This window comes from Coregonus lavaretus, assembly GCF_964263955.1.
Source record: "Coregonus lavaretus genome assembly, chromosome: 11".
Taxonomy (NCBI): Eukaryota; Metazoa; Chordata; class Actinopteri; order Salmoniformes; family Salmonidae; genus Coregonus; species Coregonus lavaretus.
The window spans coordinates 34097462-34116730 of NC_139998.1; the positions used below are offsets into that span (position 1 = coordinate 34097462).

The window sequence follows — 19269 nt, forward strand, 5'->3', positions numbered from 1 at the left end:
TCGTCGTGTTTGGAGGACAAAGAATGCTGAGTTGCATCCAAAGAACACCATACCTACTGTGAAGCATGGGGGTGGAAACATCATGCTTTGGGGCTGTTTTTCTGCAAAGGGACCAGGACGACTGATCTGTGTAAAGGAAAGAATGAATGGGGCCATGTATCGTGAGATTTTGAGTGAAAACCTCCTTCCATCAGCAAGGGTATTGAAGATGAAACGTGGCTGGGTCTTTCAGCATGACAATGATCCCAAACACACCGCCCGGTCCCAGCTCTCTGCAGGTCATTCACTAGGTCCCCCCGTGTGGTTCTGGGATTTTTGCTCACCGTTCTTGTGATCATTTTGACCCCACGGGGTGAGATCTTGCGGGGAGCCCCAGATCGAGGGAGATTGTCAGTGGTCTTGTATGTCTTCCATTTCCTAATAATTGCTCCCACAGTTGATTTCTTCAAACCAAGCTGCTTACCTCTTGCAGATTCAGTCTTCCCAGCCTGGTGCAGGTCTACAATTTTGTTTCTGGTGTCCTTTGACAGCTCTTTGGTCTTGGCCATAGTGGAGTTTGGAGTGTGACTGTTTGAGGTTGTGGACAGGTGTCTTTTATACTGATAACAAGTTCAAACAGGTGCCATTAATACAGGTAACGAGTGGAGGACAGAGGAGCCTCTTAAAGAAGAAGTTACAGGTCTGTGAGAGCCAGAAATCTTGCTTGTTTGTAGGTGACCAAATACTTATTTTCCACCATAATTTGCAAATAAATTCATTAAAAATCCTACAATGTGATTTTCTGGATTTTTTTTCTCAATTTCTCTGTCATAGTTGTTGACGTGTACCTATGATGAAAATTACAGGCCTCTCTCATCTTTTTAAGTGGGAGAACTTGCACAATTGGTGGCTGACTAAATATTTTTATATATATATACACTACCAGTCAAAAGTTTGGACACCTACTCATTCAAGGGTTTTTCTTTATTTGTACTATTTTGATTTGTTTAACACTTTTTTGGTTACTACATGATTCCATATGTGTTATTTCATAGTTTTAATGTCTTCACTATTATTCTACAGTGTAGAAAATAGTAAAAATAAAGAAAAACCTTTGAATGAGTAGGTGTGTCCAAACCTTTGACTGGTACAGTATATATATGTATGCAGGAAATGATGCAGACAATTACGTTGACAGAATCCACAATCTATTTTCAATATTAAAGCTGATCCACCCACTAATGTTTTCTGTATATACAAAAAAAAAGTGGGGTGAGGTGTAGCTATTCGACAGGTGCGTAGGTTACAGGAGGTTGAGTCGCGTAGATAGATTTCTAGGAATTTTTTGAGAATTGGTGTTATAATTTAGTGGATTACCATGCGCAGAGGAGTTAATTCATTGAGATGTATCTGAGTTACCTGCTGGATAAAGACACCGGAAAGTTCTCAAATTCCGTGAGACACCTGACTCAAACTCGGATCAGTCAGAACTTCATGCAATATACGGATTTCACCGGTTATCATCACGTCACAGGCATCAATGACCCGCATGCCCAGACGACAGGTGTGTGGAACCTCGCTTACTTCGCAGCTCCGTGGGAGGAGTGATCACCGTGTGGCCACAGAGCGGCCTTTCCCAGTTTGAGCCCTGGTACAGAACAGATAAGCTTCAGTTCCCCGGAGCTGACATCCATCCTGCCTCCGGGGTCGGGAACTCTTCCATCACTCAACTCACCTGCTTGGCAGTACTCAGAGAGAAGAAACTCGTACGACTGGATCAGACACAATGTACCTTCATCCAGTACAGGAGGGAAGACGCACACCAAGGACAAGTACAGGGTGGTGTACACAGACCAGCAGCACCTAGTGCTAGAGAAGGAGTTCCAGTACAGCCGCTACATCACCATCAGGAGGAAGACAGAGCTGGCCCTGAGCCTCAGCCTCTCAGAGAGACAGGTAAAGATCTGGTTCCAGAACAGACGATCCAAGGAGAGGAAGATTACCAAGAAGAAGATCTAAGAAGAAGATTCAGCTGTCCCATCAGACCTCTAAGACCACAACCACCCTGACCCTTACCCCATCCAGCCTGGCTGAACCTGACAATGGCTCCATGGCAACCAGCTCCAGCAGGAGCAGCTTGTTGTCAGAGACTATATCAATGACTATCAAAGAGGAGTACTGAGGAGTTCCTTTACTGTGGACAAACTGTACAACACTTGAATAAGCATATTAAACTGCTGTTCCCAGAAATTAAAAAAAGATAGCTAGGTGGGACAACCAAATATCACAGGCATGGTAAGTATACTTTTCCTCCATAAAGTAGCTATCAGCAAAGCCTGAGTGGGGGAGGGGGGGGGTCATGTGCAAGTGTTGGGGGGGGATTATTTATCTAGTAAAACCTACAAAGGGGCGAATGTAAACCTGGGGGGAAATGCACTACCCTCCCCAAAGCAAAAAAAAAACAAATATTAGACAACCCTCCCCTATTTTGGACCCCCCTCACCCCAGTAAATTGCGAACTGTCCCTAAAGATAACACATTAAACCTGAAGATAGCACAAACATTATACAAATTTGATTTGTTTATGCAGTAGGAGAGGGGTATGACAATAAGCAGTTATCTTTCATATGTCTAAGCTCTTTCCTAATGCTGATATTCAGTGGAAATCTCCTACTTGATATTGCTGGATTAGCCTTAACCATTACTTTCTATTGGTAACTGACCTGACAAAATGGCAATCTGCAATACCATGGTTATATGGCACTCTGCAAGCACTCCATAAAGCATTCCCATCACACAATATAATGGATTTTGTTACCGTTCTCTGCTTTTATCTCCCTCTTTTTCTCAACCCTCTCTCTTTCCTTCTGTCTTTCTCTCTCCCAGTCCCTATACCTGATTCGTCAGGAGATGACGGTATCCCAGAAGCAGCTGGGAGAGTTCTGCGAGGCCCTGAAGCAGTACCTGAAAAATGTCTCTGCCCAAAGAGACTGCTTCCAGTGAGTCCACCTATTTCCCTTTATCTGTCATTGTCAATCTCTTATAATAGTGACCGTTTGTCTGCTGTGTGTGTTTTATTTTTGGTGGATGTATTCCCAACCTAACTGGTTATTTGTGGAACCCTGCTCAAGTACTTTAGCAATCCTCAATACACAATTAATACGTGACTGATGCTCGACTCCAGTGACTTCTGCACTGACACATTTCTCTGTTAACCCCGTTGTGATTGTGTCATGCCTTTACAAATCCTCATATTCATCTCTGGAGTGATGGGCCGTGCCTTCATAATGCTTGTTTTGTCACAATGCTCAGCAAGGTGCTAATCTCATCTCCCGGTATAATGGCAGGAAGGCTGAGGGGAGAGAACATGAATAGATATGAGAAAATAAAGAGGACAAATAAGTCAACATTACAGTGACCTTGGTTGAGGGAGATAGGGAGAGACAGCAAGCCTCTGAGTGCTGGTGTGTGCAGGTTAGTGATGGTTGAGAATCCATCTGGCAGAGAAAGGATGTGCTGCATGCAGACTGAAGAGGCAATCAGACCTGTGAGAGGTGTCTGGCCGCTGGATAAACCTGTTAGACACACTGTTCTCCTCTGCCTCTCCACAACCATCATCAACCAGGAGGAATCTCCATGTGACAAGGGTCCATGGAGTGGAAAATAGGGTTGAGCAGATTAGAGAAAGCTGGGTTTAGGTGGACAGAGCCTCTGATCTTTTGCTCTGAGGTAGTGTGCAGCAGCCTACTACACAACCTCCAAATACACTAGAGCACTGCTATCGTAGGAAAGATATTTATTTATCAAGAGCTGCTTTGTAGAGAAGATGAAATGTATTTCCACTACTACTGTTACTGCCGCTGCCTATAGTACAAATGTATCTTCTTTCCTATCATGCGAATCAACGTAGCAGCATATTCTTAGGCTGTGTAAGACTCTGTTCAAAAGGGCGAGTTCCTCTACAGTCTGTTTCAGAGCAGCTCCCTGGAGCCAAGTCCAGAAAATGGGCTGCGTGTTGTCAGCAGCGTTTTGTAATCCCATCATAATGCACGTAGGGACGATGAATAATTTATCACTGAGGAATTGGGCTCTGAGTCTGTACTGCTTCTGCTGCTGAATAGGCCGTTTTCTCTCTCTCCCTCTCACTCACACTACCACTATCTAGGTCTGACACTTTATTTTCTTTACTTTTGGTTCCTATAAGTGCTTATATATGGTACTAATACATCCTGTCAAACTCCATAAGAATATGTCCTCCTTTTTAGTCATTGAACTCACACACTCAGATACACACGTTGGCAAAGTTATGGGAAGGAAGCACACACATGAATGTACAGACGCACACTCAAACAACCTCCCACTGTCCACATCTTTCTTTTAGATGGACACACACTGACTTGGACATAATGTTTCTTTGGTTTGATTAATGTGATTGTGGAGCCTTGCACAGCAGCTGCCCGTCAAATGAAACAATGCAGTGGTCTAATATAGATGTTACCTCCGACAGAGAGCTGCTAGCTGTAATGGAAGCATTCAGCAGGTCAATAAGACATGTCAGGAGTCTCTCCAGTGGAGTTGTGAGCTCCACTGTGATGGAAGCAACTATAAAACCCAGCTCATACAGTAGAACTGTTCTACTGCACTAAACCCAAGGCACAACTCAGCCATCTGAACCACTACTGCCCTCCAGTGGAAGATCATGAGTGGGAGTGAGTGGAGCTGAAGTCAAGTGACTATGGGTGTCTACTACTATGGTTTATGTGGTGTGAAAGTGTTTCTTTGCTTAACTACCACACAAAACTACTACCACTTTTGCTTATTGGCAATTAACTCTATTAGAATATTTTATAATTCTCCAATGTCCACTGCCCATTATTGACTTTCCAGTGTCTTACTCTTTCTTTTTTATTGCTTTCTTTCTCAGTGTGACTGCAGTGCGGCTGCCAGATGGACTCTCCTTTGTGGTGTATGAGTTCTGGGATGGAGAGGAGGAGTGGAAAAAGTAAGTCCTAATTTATGTGTCGGATTTGACCTCGTTCCTCTCTCTCCCACATCTCCTGACCCTTGACTCATTGGTATTCTTATAATCCCATAGGTCCAATTACCAGAAAATATGGAATCAATAATGCACAATAATTTGATATTTTTGTATTATTATCTACATCCGATCTGAATTAGTGAATAACTACTATTTTGTATTCCCCGTCCTCTTATGAGATACAGTCGCTAGTGAAAGTCTACACACCCCTTGCACAGTCTTCACATTTTGCTGCCTTCACATTTAATCTCAGAAGGGATTAAATTAGATTTTCTTCCTACCGATCTACACAACCTACTACACATTTTCAAAGTTAAAGAAAAATTCTAAAACATTTTCCAAATGAATTAAAAATAACAAAACAAAGACGTTTTGATTGCATTTGTCTTCACACCCCAGAGTTAATACTTGATGGAAGCATCTTTGGCAGCCATTACATCTGTTAATAATTTTGAATAAGATTCTACCAACTTTGCACAACTCTTAGGGCAACATTCATCCATTGTTTTTGTCAAACTTGCTCATGCTCATTAAGTCTGCTTGGGAGTCATTGATGAACAGCAATATTCAAACCTTGTCTCTGACTTTCAAGCAGATTTAAGTCAGGACTCTCAGGAACACTCAACACCTCTTGGAAAAGCCATTTTGGTGTGTCTTTGGCATTGAAAACTGTAATTGTCCTGCTGAAAAATAAAACTCGATCCCAGGGTTAGGTTTTCACCCAATATGTTCCCCCTGTTGATGATGCTTATTATGCATTATGGTTGAACCAAAAGATTACATGTAACAAAAATGTAATGAAATTGGAAACAATTAAATATATATGTGAAATAAAATTAAACAATAATGTATGTTGATGCTAATATTATGTACAATATCTAATTATGTTTCCATATAACAATAGCCTAATATATTCTATATGCTGTAAACTATTGTCTTTTAAGAGTTTCGCTCAATTCATTCTAATCAACCTAATAATTATGACTCACCCCTCACTATTGTCATTGGTTGCACTAATTGCACTGTTTGTCTACATAACCTGGTTCAAGCATTCATGACATTACCCTGAAGAAGGTACAGTGATGCCGAAACGTTGGTGTTTTACCCAATAAATTACTGGGAGGTTATATAGATTATATAGAGTGTACGACTCTCTATTTCTTTTTATAGCTTACCACTCTTTCCATAACATAGACTGACCAGGTGAATCCAGATGAAAGCTATGGTCCCTTATTGATGTCACTTGTTAAATCCACTTCAAATCAGTGTAGATGAAGGGGAGGAGACAGGTTAAAGACAGATTTTTAAGCCTTGAGACAATTGAGACATGGATTGTGTATGTGTGCCATTCAGAGGGTGAAAGGGCAAGACAAAATATATAAGTACCAGTTCTTAAAGCCTTTAGCCGTATCCTTATTCTAGTCCTCCTCTGTTCCTCTGGTGATGTAGAGGTTAACCCTGCAGCCCCCAGTATCACTCCTACTCCCCAGGCGCTATCATTTGTTGACTTCTGTAACCGTAAAAGGCTTGGCTTTTTGCATGTTAACATCAGAAGCCTCCTTCCTAAGTTTGAGTTATTCACTGCATTAGCACACTCCGCCAACCCTGATGTTCTAGCAGTGTCTGAATCCTGGCTTAGGAAGGCCACCAAAAATTCAGAAATGTCCATCCCCAACTACAACATTTTCCATCTAGATAGAACTGCCAAAGGGGGTGGAGTTGCAATCTACTGTAGAGATAGCCTGCAGAGCTCTATCATACTATCCAGGTCTGTGCCCAAACAGTTTGAGCTCCTACATCTAAAAATCCACCTTTCCAGAAATAAGTCTCTCACTGTTGCCGCTTGCTACAGACCCCCCTCAGCCCCCAGCTGTGCCCTGGACACCATATGTGAATTGATTGCCCCCCATCTATCCTCAGAGTTCGTACTGCTTGGTGACCTAAACTGGGATATGCTTAACACCCCGGCCATCCTACAATCCAAACTAGATGCCCTCAATCTCACACAAATTATCAAGGAACCTACCAGGTACAACCCTAAATCCGTAAACATGGGCACCCTCATAGATATCATCCTGACTAACTTACCCTCTAAATACACCTCTGCTGTCTTCAACCAGGATCTCAGCGATCACTGCCTTATTGCCTGTGTCCGTAACGGGTCCGCGGTCAAACGACCACCCCTCATCACTGTCAAACGCTCCCTAAAACACTTCAGAGAGCAGACCTTCCTAATTGACCTGGCCCAGGTATCCTGGATGGATATCGATCTCATTCCGTCAGTAGGGGATGCCTGTTTTTTTTTTTTTTAAGTGCTTTCCTCTCAATCTTAAATAAGCATGCCCCATTCAAAAAATTCAGAACTAAGAACAGATATAGCCCCTGGTTCTCCTCTGACTTGACTGCCCTTGACCAGCACAAAAACATCCTGTGGCGTACTGCATTAGCATTGAATAGCCCCCGCGATATGCAGCTCTTCAGGGAAGTTAGGAACCAATATACACAAGCAGTTAGGAAAGCAAAGGCTAGTTTTTCAAACAGAAATGTGCATCCTGTAGCACTAACTCCAAAAGGTTTTGGGACACTGTAAAGTCCATTGAGAATAAGAGCACCTCCTCCCAGCTGCCCACTGCACTGAGGCTAGGAAACACTATCACCACCGATAAATCGACAATAATCGAGAATTTCAACAAGCATTTTGCTACGGCTGGCCATGCTTTCCACCTGGCTACCACTACCCCGGCCACCAGCTCTGCACCCTCCGCTGCAACTTGCCCATGCCCCCCTCCGCTTCTCCTTCACACAAATTCAGACAGCTGATGTTCTGAAAGATCTGCAAAATCTGGACCCCTACAAATCATCTGGGCTAGACAATCTGGACCCTTTCTTTCTAAAATTAGCAGCCGAAATTGTTGCAACCCCTATTACTAGCCTGTTCAACCTCTCTTTCGTAACGTCTGAGATCCCCAGAGATTGGAAAGCTGCCGCGGTCATCCCCCTCTTAAAAGGGGGTGACACTCTAGATCCAAACAGTTACAGACCTATATCCATCCTGCCCTGCCTTTCGAAAGTTTTTGAAAGCCAAGTTAACAAACAGATCACCGACCATTTCGAATCCCACTGTACCTTCTCCGCTATGCAATCCGGTTTCCGAGCTGGTCATGGGTGCACCACAGCCACGCTCAAGGTCCTAAACGATATTATAACCACGATCGATAATAGACAGTACTGTGCAGCCGTCTTCATCGACCTGGCGCATTCTTATTGGCAGACTAAATAGCCTTGGTTTCTCAAATGACTGCCTCGCCTGGTTCACCAACTACTTCTCAGATAGAGTTCAATGTGTCAAATCGGAGGGCCTGTTGCCTGGAACTATGGCAGTCTCTATGGGGGTGCCACAGGGTTCAATTCTCGGGCCGACTCTTTTCTCTGTGTATATCAATGATGTCGCTCTTGCTGCTGGTGACTCTCAGATCCACCTCTACACAGACGACACCATTTTGTATACATCTGGCCCTTCATTGGACACTGTGTTAACAAACCTCCAAACGAGCTTTAATGCCATACAACACTCCTTCCGTAGCCTCCAACTGCTCTTAAACACTAGTAAAACTAAATGCATGCTCTTCAATCGAACGCTGCTGGCACCCGCCCACCCGACTAGAATCACTACTCTCGGCGGGTCTGACTTAGAGTATGTGGACAACTACAAATACCTAGGTGTCTGGTTAGACTGTAAACTATCCTTCCAGACTCACATTAAGCATCTCCAATCCAAAGTTAAATCTAGAATCGGCTTCCTATTTCGCAACAAAGCCTCCTTCACTCATGCTGCCAAACATGCCCTCGTAAAACTGACTATCCTACCGATCCTTGACTTCGGCGATGTCATTTACAAAATTATCTCCAACACTCTACTCAGCAAATTGGATGTAGTCTATCACAGTGCCATCCGTTTTGTCACCAAAGCCCCATATACTATCCACCACTGTGACCTGTACGCTCTTGTTGGCTGGTCCTCACTACATATTTGTCGCCAAACCCACTGGCTCCAAGTCATCTATAAATCACTGCTAGGCAAATCCCCGCCTTATCTTAGCTCATTGGTCACCATAGCAACACCCACCCGTAGTATGCGCTCCATCAGGTATATCTCACTGGTCATCCCCAAAGCCAACACCTCCTTTGGCCGCCATTCCTTCCAGTTCTCTGCTGCCAATGACTGGAACGAACTGCAAAAATATCTGAAGCTGGAGACTATTATCTCCCTCACTAACTTTAAGCATCAGTTGTCAGAGCACCTTACCGATCACTGCACCTGTACACAGCCATTCTGAAATTAGCCCACCCAACTACCTCATCCCCATATTGTTATTTATTTTGCTCATTTCCACCCCAGTATCTCTATTTGCACATCATCTCTTGCACATCTAGGTAACAACACAGGGTAGGTAACAACACATCTGCCACACTGATCCTCAACACGGGGGCCCCTCAGGGGTGCGTGCTCAGTCCCCTCCTGTACTCTCTGTTCACCCATGACTGCATGGCCAGGCACGACTCCAACACCATCATTAAGTTTGCCGACGACACAACAGTGGTAGGCCTGATCACCGACAACGATGAGACAGCCTATAGGGAGGAGGTCAGAGATCTGGCCGTGTGGTGCCAGGACAACAACCTCTCCCTCAACGTGACCAAGACAAAGGAGATGATTGTGGACTACAGGAAAAAAAAGAGGACTGAGCACGCCCCCATTCTCATCGACGGGGCTGTAGTGGAACAGGTTGAGAGCTTCAAGTTCCTTGGTGTCCACATCACCAACAAACTATCATGGTCCAAACACACCAAGACAGTCGTGAAGAGGGCACGACAAAGCCTATTCCCCCTCAGGAGACTAAAAAGATTTGGCATGGGTCCTCAGATCCTCAAAAAATTCTACAGCTGCACCATCGAGAGCATCCTGACTGGTTGCATCACCGCCTGGTATGGCAACTGCTTGGCCTCTGACCGCAAGGCACTACAGAGGGTAGTGCGTACGGCCCAGTACATCACTGGGGCAAAGCTCCCTGCCATCCAGGACCTCTATACCAGGCAGTGTCAGAGGAAGGCCCTCAAAATTGTCAAAGACTCCAGCCACCCTAGTCATAGACTGTTCTCTCTGCTACCGCACGGCAAGCGGTACCGGAGTGCCAAGTCTAGGTCCAAAAGACTTCTCAACAGCTTCTACCCCCAAGCCATAAGACTCCTGAACAGCTAATCATGGCTACCCGGACTATTTGCACTGCCCCCCCACCCCATCCTTTTTACGCTGCTGCTACTCTATTAAGTATTTATGCATAGTCACTTTAACTCTACCCACATGTACATATTACCTCAACTACCTCAACTAGCCGGTGCCCCCGCACATTGACTCTGCAACGGTACCCCCCTGTATATATAGCCTCCCTACTGTCACTTTATTTTACTGTATATATAGCCTCCCTACTGTCACTTTATTTTACTTCTGCTCTTTTTTTCTCAACACTTTTTTGTTGTTGTTGTTTTATTCTTACTTTTTTTGTTTAAAATAAATGCACTGTTGGTTAAGGGCTGTAAGTAAGCATTTCACTGCAATGTCTGCACCTGTTGTATTCGGCGCATGTGACCAATAAAATTTGATTTGATTTGATTTGACATCTATCATTCCAGTGTTAATACTAAATTGTAATTATTTTGCACTATGGCCTATTTATTGCCTTACCTCCATAACTTGCTACATTTGCACACACTGTATATTTATTTTCTGTTGTATTTTTGACTTTGTTTTGTTTACCCCATATGTAACTCTGTGTTGTTGTTTTTTATCGCACTGCTTTGCTTTATCTTGGCCAGGTCGCAGTTGTAAATGAGAACTTGTTCTCAACTGGCTTACCTGGTTAAATAAAGGTTAACAAAAAAATGTTTAAGTACCTTTGAACAGGGTATGGTCGTAAGGGCCAGGCGCACTGGTTTGTGTCAAGAACTGAAACGCTGCTGGGTTTTTCACGCTCAATAGTTTCCCATGTGTATCAGGAAGGGTCCACCATTTCACAGCTGTAATGGCTGCCAAAGGTGCTTCCACCAAGTATTGACTCTGGGGTGTGAAGACATACGCAATCAAGACATCCTTTAAAAATAAATTATTAATTTGGAAAATGTCCTATACTTTTTCTTTAACTTTGGAAATGCGGTGTACCAAAAATCGAATTTAAGAAATGTTTTTATTACATTTTAAGGCAGCAAAATGTGAAGACTGTGCAAGGGATGTGTAGACTCACTATGCACTGTGTGTGTATTTCTTACATGATTGAGTAGATTAATACAGAAGAGCCATCGTTGCTTAGTGTTTTTGTTGTTCATACTAAGGTAACATCTGGAATCAGTCTTTGGTTAAGTAGACTCCTGAGGTCAGTGGAAGCTCCTCCTCAGAGGAAGAGGAGGACCATCCTCCTCAGTGAAGTTATTATTATATTTTTTTTGTGAAACATTAAAAAATTTATAATTTTTAGATAAAACGATATTAAATATATTCACGTCACCAAATAATTGATTAAAACACTGTTTTGCTATTAAGGTCTACAGTAGCCTCAACAGCAGTCTGTAGGGTAGCACCATGGTGTAGCCAGAGGACAGCTAGCTTCCGTCCTCCTCTGAGTACATTGACTTCAAAACAAAACCTAGGAGGCTCATGGTTCTCACCCCCTTCCATAGACTTACACAGTAATTATGACAACTTCCGGAGGACGTCATCTAACCTATCAGAGCTCTTGCAGCATGAACTGATATGTTGTCCACCCAATCAAAGGATCAGAGAATGAATCTAGTACTGAAAGCATAAGCTACAGCTAGCACTGCAGTGCATAAAATGTGGTTAGTAGTTGACTCAAAGAGAGAGAAAGACAGTAATTGAACAGTTTTGAACACATTTATTTCTGAAAAAATTAAGGAGAAGCAAGACAGAGATATTTAGTCTTTTTTTTTTTTTCATTTTCACTTTCACATACTTAGCTAGCAAATGCAGCTAGCCAGTTTAGCCTATTCAAACACCCGGCTCAAACAGAGGGATGCTATGTTAGCTAGCTAACTATGACTATTCAACACAACACTATAACTTTTCCAAGTCAGGGTAAGCTTTTGCTTTTATTAATTTATTGCCACCGAGGCCCGCCGGTGTAACTGCTAAACTGCTTACTGACTGTATACTGTACTGAATGATTGTAGCAGGTTTAGTAACACGTTAGTTCTTTTAGCTATGTTGACTATGACGTTACTTTAGCTAATATGGTGACAACGATGTAGGCTGTGTATAGCGGTTATTATATGGTTTGGCTTGGAAAGGTTTTTCCGCCTTGTCACATACAGCTGATGTGTTGTGCATTGAAGTCCACAAGTGAAGAGAAAAGGTGAGAGGAGGAGAGCGCGTAAATGCGAGAAGGAATACAACGTGGCTGCTATGAAAGTGTGTTTATGTGTGATCAGGGGTATATTCATTCTGCCAATTCTGTTGAAAAACGTTTCTTGAACAGAAGCAAAAGGAATGAAACAGGGATAAACATACCTGAATTTGTCCAATAGAAACTCTCGTTTGCAACTGTTGGACTAATGATTACACCCAAGATCAGCTAGATACAGGCAAGAGTGTGCAAGCGGTATTGAATGTGTCACTGTCTGTCACTTTAAAAAATCTTGACCTGTGTGCACCTACAGTATGTTGTAAACTTTCATTCATAGGTTAGTTTATAGCAACCTCTGTCACGCTCGTCGGGAACAGAGGACCAATGCGCAGCGTTAGTTGCGAACATATTTTATTAAATAGAGAAATCACCCGAACAAAACAACAAACGATACATGCAGTCCTACGACACAAACCAAAAGGAACAAGATCCCACAACCACTGTGGGAAAACAGCTTGTCTAAATATGGTTCCCAATCAGAGACAACCAGCAACAGCTGACACTCGTTGCCTCTGATTGGGAACCACTCTGGCCAACATAGAAATATAACTACTAGAACGAACACAACGATCACAAAACATAAAGAACACTCACACCCTGGCTCAATATACCAGCGTCCCCAGAGCCAGGGCGTGACAGTACCCCCCCCCCCCCCAAAGGCGCGGACTCCGACCGCGCCAACAGAACACCACAGGGGAGGGACCGGGTGGGCACTCCGCCTTGGCGGCGGATCCGGCTCTGGGCATGATCCCCACTCCTTCTCTAACCCCCCACAGTACCCCTGGTCCGGTCTGGCCCTGCTGGCCGGAGCTGGACTGAACACTGGTGGAGCGGATTGCTCTAGCTCCGACGTGGAGCAGCTGACCGGTACCGGACCAGGCACCGGTGGAACAGGCACGGGCTGTGCCGGACTGACGACGCACACCACTGGCTTGGTGTGGGGAGCAGGAACAGGCCGAGCCGGGCTGACGAAGAGCACCACTGACTTGGTGGGGAGAGCAGGAATGGACCGGGCCGGGCTGGCGACGCGCACCATAGGCTTGGTGCGGGAAGCAGGAACAGGCCGGGCCGGGCTGGCGACGCGCACCATAGGCTTGGTGCGGGGAGCAGGAACAGGCCGGGCCGGGCTGGCGACGCGCACCATAGGCTTGGTGCGGGGGGCAGGAACAGGCCGGACTGGGCTGGCGACGCACACCACTGGCTTGGTGTGGGGAGCAGGAACAGGCAGAGCCGGGCTGACGAAGCGCACCATAGGCTTGGTGTGGGGAGCAGGAACAGGCCGGGCCGGGCTGGCGACGCGCACCATAGGCTTGGTGCGGGGAGCAGGAACAGGCCGGACCGGGCTGGCGACGCGCACCACAGGCTCGATGCGGGGAGCAGGAACAGGCCGGACCGGGCTGGCGACGCGCACCACAGGCTCGATGCGGGGAGCAGGAACAGGCCGGGCCGGGCTGGCGACGCGCACCACAGGCTCGATGCGAGGAACAGGAACAGGCCGGACCGTACTGGGGACACACACCACTGGCCCTACGCGGGGATCAGGAACGGGCCGGACCGGACTGGTAACACACCCCAGTACCTCTCGCCGTGCCTCTACACTTTCCTTCCCCTTTAATACCAGTGGCCCCCGTAACCTGGCGGCCTCCTCTGTCAACCCGCTGGACCGCTTTATCGCGGCCTCCTGCTGCCCCGACGTCCACGTCGTGAGCCCCCCCCTAAAAAATGTCTGGGTGTCTCTCCTCCCCGTGGACCAGGCCTCCCTAGTTCTCGCCAGACTCTCACCCCACTGCTCCAAAGTCCAACCACTCTGCTCTTCACTTGGCTTGGCCCAGTCGAGACTCTTAATCCACTGCTCCATAGTCCAACCTCTCTGCTCTTCACGCTGCTTGGTCCTGTCTTGGTGGGATCTTCTGTCACGCTCGTCGGGAACAGAGGACCAATGCGCAGCGTTAGTTGCGAACATATTTTATTAAATAGAGAAATCACCCGAACAAAACAACAAACGATACGTGCAGTCCTACGACACAAACCAAAAGGAACAAGATCCCACAACCACTGTGGGAAAACAGCTTGTCTAAATATGGTTCCCAATCAGAGACAACCAGCAACAGCTGACACTCGTTGCCTCTGATTGGGAACCACTCTGGCCAACATAGAAATATAACTACTAGAACGAACACAACGATCACAAAACATAAAGAACACTCACACCCTGGCTCAATATACCAGCGTCCCCAGAGCCAAGGCGTGACAACCTCATGATGGGTATAGGTCAAATTCGAGTATCATGTAGTAGCCTAAACCTATCGATGTTACATTGAGCTGGGTGAATGTAATACGAATGACAGTCATCCAATATGTTGTAAAAATTATCGTCCTCCCTCATCTTAAACGGCACCGACCGCCACTGTCAGATGTCCAGTATGTGGCTCTACAGCAGCAGGAATCTAGCTACAGCTAGAATAAGGCTGACATAATTACTTATTGATGTTTTTGGGGATGTGCTGAGGCTGTAATGCGTCTTTATCTTGTAAATTCTCATTAATATTTTACTGCTCACAATCACAATATAATCTATGGGGCATACTGAAGAAGTGAGTGAGCGTGCATGTGTCCGCGTCTGTTTTTGTGTGATCTTATGCCCTCCACCTCTGTCCTTAGGCACCTCCAGACTGCGTCCTCCAAGGCCTTTCAACATGTTAAAGTGGACACTCTGTGCCAGCCTGAGGCTGTGTCCACTGTTGCTGTGCCAGGTTAGTCTCCTGAGAAGGCAACCTGGTCTCAGAGCATTTCGTATTGTTCTGTACGTAACTCCGAGACACTCCATTTAGTGTGATAGGTTACATTTGGTATGGTCATATAAGACAGATGGTTACATAAGGCAAAAACAAAAGGAGGTTGGTTGGTCGAGGTGGATGGGTAGGCGTATAATGCAAACGTCTAGCAACCCAAAAGTTGCGAGTTCAAATCTCATCACAGACAACTTTAGCATTTTAGCTAATTAGCAACTTTTCAACTACTTAGCATGTTAGCTAACCCTTCCCCTAACCCTAACCTTAACTCTTTTAGCTAACCCTTTTAGCTAACCCTTCCCCTTCCCCTAACCCTAACCCTTTAACCTAACTCCTAAACTTAACCCTAACCTTAACCCTAACCCTAACCCAGCTAACGTTAGCGAGCTAGCTAACATTAGCCACCTAGCTAGTATTTGTAACATATTGTGCATTTTGCAAATTCGTAACATATCATATGAATTGTAATTCGTAACATATCATATGAAATGGGTAATGGACATCCACAAATTAATACAGACCATACGAAACGTAACATACTGTACTAAATGGAGTGTCTCGAATATACGTAAGAATAATACGAAATGCTCTGAGTCCAGGTTGGAGAGGGATGCTGGCATAGTGCCATGTGTCTGGGATGGATGGGGAGCCCCGATTGCAGGGGAACCTACCGGGGAGAGATCTGTTCAATGTAGAGCAGGAACAGTCAGGGAAAGCACATACCCTGATATTTATTGTTGTGGACTTATTGTTATTGGTATGAATGCATAAAGCCTTATGTCATAGACTTACCCCAGACAAACCTGAAAATTTATGACATTCAATTTGAATTATATTATGCAGTGTATCATCACTGTATTATCACATTTGAGCAGAGAAACAGTAGGTGTGAGTGTCAATGAGTGAGTGTGTTAATAATATACTTATTTTTCTGTATTCCTGAGCTGCTTGTGTCTAAACTGAACTCCCCCTCTCTCCCTGCAGCCACCTGGTGCAGCCTGAGCAGAGACTGATGGGGGTGGGGCCACATTGCCTGAGTCTGCAACACCCCCCATCCTTAGCTCCCCCTTTACCTCCCTCTCTCACAACCCCTCTCTTTCTCTCTTTTGTAAGTACATGTTTACACAGTGTCTGTTTGATATTGAGACAAAATGAAAGGCGTCAATTGCAGTGAATATTGAACAGTGCATTAAATCGAGATTACCTCCATCCAATGCATTTCTTCATCGTATCGTTCACCCTCAAGTCATGGTAGAAATGAGGTGAACAGTTAACCTGCTTTTGAGGCTCTCGTGCATGTCATCCATTTTGACTAAAGACATGAACCTGCTACTGCTAATGGCAGAGTAATAGAGCGCTCAACATTCGTCTCTATCAAGCAGTTAAGGTTGTTTTTTCCCATTGTGTTAAGAGTACATGTATGAATCAGCACTGGATATATTAGCTGTTAAAAGTCTAGTAAAATGATATGAAAAAATGTTATATTATAATTATATTTGTATTGACGTCTTTAGTGATACAGTGCAAAATTCAGAAGAAGAAGCGGTTACAACAAAACATGCAAAACTTTGTTTGTTGCAGACAGTTCCCTTTTTGAGCAACACAACCTCAAGCCTTAAACATCAGCATATGGTTGAGGTTGTAAGTGGTGGGTACCTAGGTAGGATTTCCCATAAACAAACACTAATTAGATTTTAAACATCTAACGTACAGCCCCATATTACAATCACAATGTTCATTGCAATTGAGCAAAAATAAGATGTTTACACACCTATCAAGCAAATGATAGTAACAGAAAATATATCAAAATGTTCACCCACCAACCCAGTTAGAGAGGAACCTCTTGTGCACATCTAGGACCATGACGACTTTGTCCAACCCCAACTTCACCCACCTGAAATCAACATGATCAAACAGAGACCCAGTCAAAAAGCACAATGTACATTAATGGAATATAGCGATTAAAGATATTTAAAGTATGAGAGTATTAGAAATGATCCAAATATGAAAGTTATCTGTAAAGAATAATGTATGAATCACTCATCTTGATAAACCTTTAGAGGGTGGAATATTTCACCTACACCGCCATTGAATTTCTTAGTTTGTCCTGTAAGCACATGAAGGTGGTGGCAAGCCTGTCCTTAACCAATGGGGAAATATCAAACCCTCCCTCCCCCAGGATAAGATTCTCAGATAATATCATGTAAGTAATAACAAATACTGTCCTTGTGCACTGTAAAATAAATAAAATGGTTTGTTTACTTGCCTTTGATCATAACTAGGACCACCACTGAAATGGAATGAACTCATGTCCAGTTCAATCTCTGGTGCTAGGCCACATTACACTTTACCTTGAGAGAACCCTGGACTTCTCAGTGTTAATGCACCTGTGATATTAATCAATAATAAATAGCACGCCTTGGGCTTTATATTAGCCTCAGCATCAGTCTTACAGAATGGAGCAAGAGCATGACTCCCTTGTTGACAGACGTATGTGGGTAAAGTATGTGGGTAAAGTATGTGGGTAAATTCTACTGGAAAGGTTTTCTATTTTATCCGTAGCTTCTGTTGGGTTCTGTATCAACAGGTCAAAGCCAGCCAGCCAAAAAAAATGCCAATACTATTTCTATAACATTCCTGGCTGTTCCCTAAACTGTGCAACCAATTTTCTTTCTCCCTATCCCTCACTTGAGTGCATGTTAAAATGAATGTCCAGTAACTTATTTGCTGTAGTATTTAGCCATGCTACTTTCAATGGGTTTTGTGCATTTCTTATTTTTATTTTATAGTATTCCTATAAAGGACAGACAAAACAAAAATATATATGAATAGAAAATGGCATACAGAATGAACATTCACTTTTATGGCAATGTTTAATGAAATACAAATTCTTATACTTATGTATGTTTCAGTAAAATGGCTTTCTCTCTTTGAGTGTAGAGACTTATAGCAGGGATGCAAGTACTATATTTAGTCTTAACGTTGTTGAAATTCTAGATAATGTAGAGTGATGCAAATCAATAAAATGGTAATACTGAAATAAATCATGAATCTGTTGCTTGATTGCTTTACATTTCTGGGAAAGCATGCAGGCGACATGTAGTATGAAGACTAACGAAACAAATGCCAGTGCATATTTTCTATAAAACATTATTTTACTTCTGACAAACGTCAATACAATGATAAATATCAATACACAGAAGGCAGAATTGTAACTTGAGTTAGCAATCTACACGAGAATACACAATTTGTTCATTCAAAATATCAATCCAAACATCTCCATACACAAGACAAACAGTTAGGGCGGAAGGTGGCCTAGCACTTAAGAGCGATGGGCCAGTAACCGAAAGGTCGCTGGTACGAATCCCAGAGTCGACTAGGTAAAAACAAATCTTTTGATGTGCCTTTGAGCAAGGCACTTAACCCTAATTACTCCAAGTCTACAACCAACAGGACCCTGAACAGCATCTACCCCCAAGCCATAAGACTGCTAAATAGTTAACGAAATAGCTATCTGCATTGACCTTTCTTGACTAATCTCATCCGCTGCTGCTACTGTTTATTATCTGTGACTTTCTTCCTATTCTACCTCAATTACCTCGTACCCCTGCACATCGACTTGGTACTGGTACCCTGTGCCAAGTTATCATTACTCTGTGTATTTATTATTACGTGTTTTACTTTTCTATTAGTTCTCTATTTTCTTTCTCGCTGCATTGTTGGGAAGGGCCGTAAGCATTTCGTCTACACGGGTTGTTTACGAAGCATGCGACTAATACAATTTGATTTGAAGTCGCTCTGGATAAGAGTGTCTGCTAAATGACTAAAATGTAAATGTACAAAAAGTGAAAATAACTCCCTTTCTCCCCCACCCCCCTATGACATGTTCACAAACTTTTTTTTTTTTCATTATGTAAACCTTTCATTCATATTTATTTCAGTGTATTGGACAGTGAGCAGAACGCATTGTGCAAATGAAATAACA

The 19269-nt window shown here is 43.8% G+C and overlaps 1 protein-coding gene and 1 pseudogene across 2 annotated transcripts in view; both read left to right on the top strand.

Annotated features, from left to right (window-relative positions):
• Positions 1–18321, top strand: part of necab2 (N-terminal EF-hand calcium binding protein 2) — a gene marked incomplete at its 5' end in the record, with an annotated part of 169635 nt that extends 151314 nt beyond the window's left edge. The window contains 4 exons of the mRNA XM_084171902.1: positions 2866–2978; positions 4904–4981; positions 15154–15245; positions 16269–18321. Of these exons, the coding sequence (XP_084028028.1) occupies positions 2866–2978; positions 4904–4981; positions 15154–15245; positions 16269–16297 (312 nt within the window). The 3' untranslated portion in view covers positions 16298–18321. The remainder of the gene's footprint in view (positions 1–2865; positions 2979–4903; positions 4982–15153; positions 15246–16268) is intronic.
• LOC311136985 (homeobox protein CDX-1-like) lies at positions 1384–2161 on the top strand (annotated as a pseudogene). The gene has a single exon. The product of its transcript is annotated as a homeobox protein CDX-1-like (transcript).
• Positions 18322–19269: the final 948 nt, after the last annotated feature.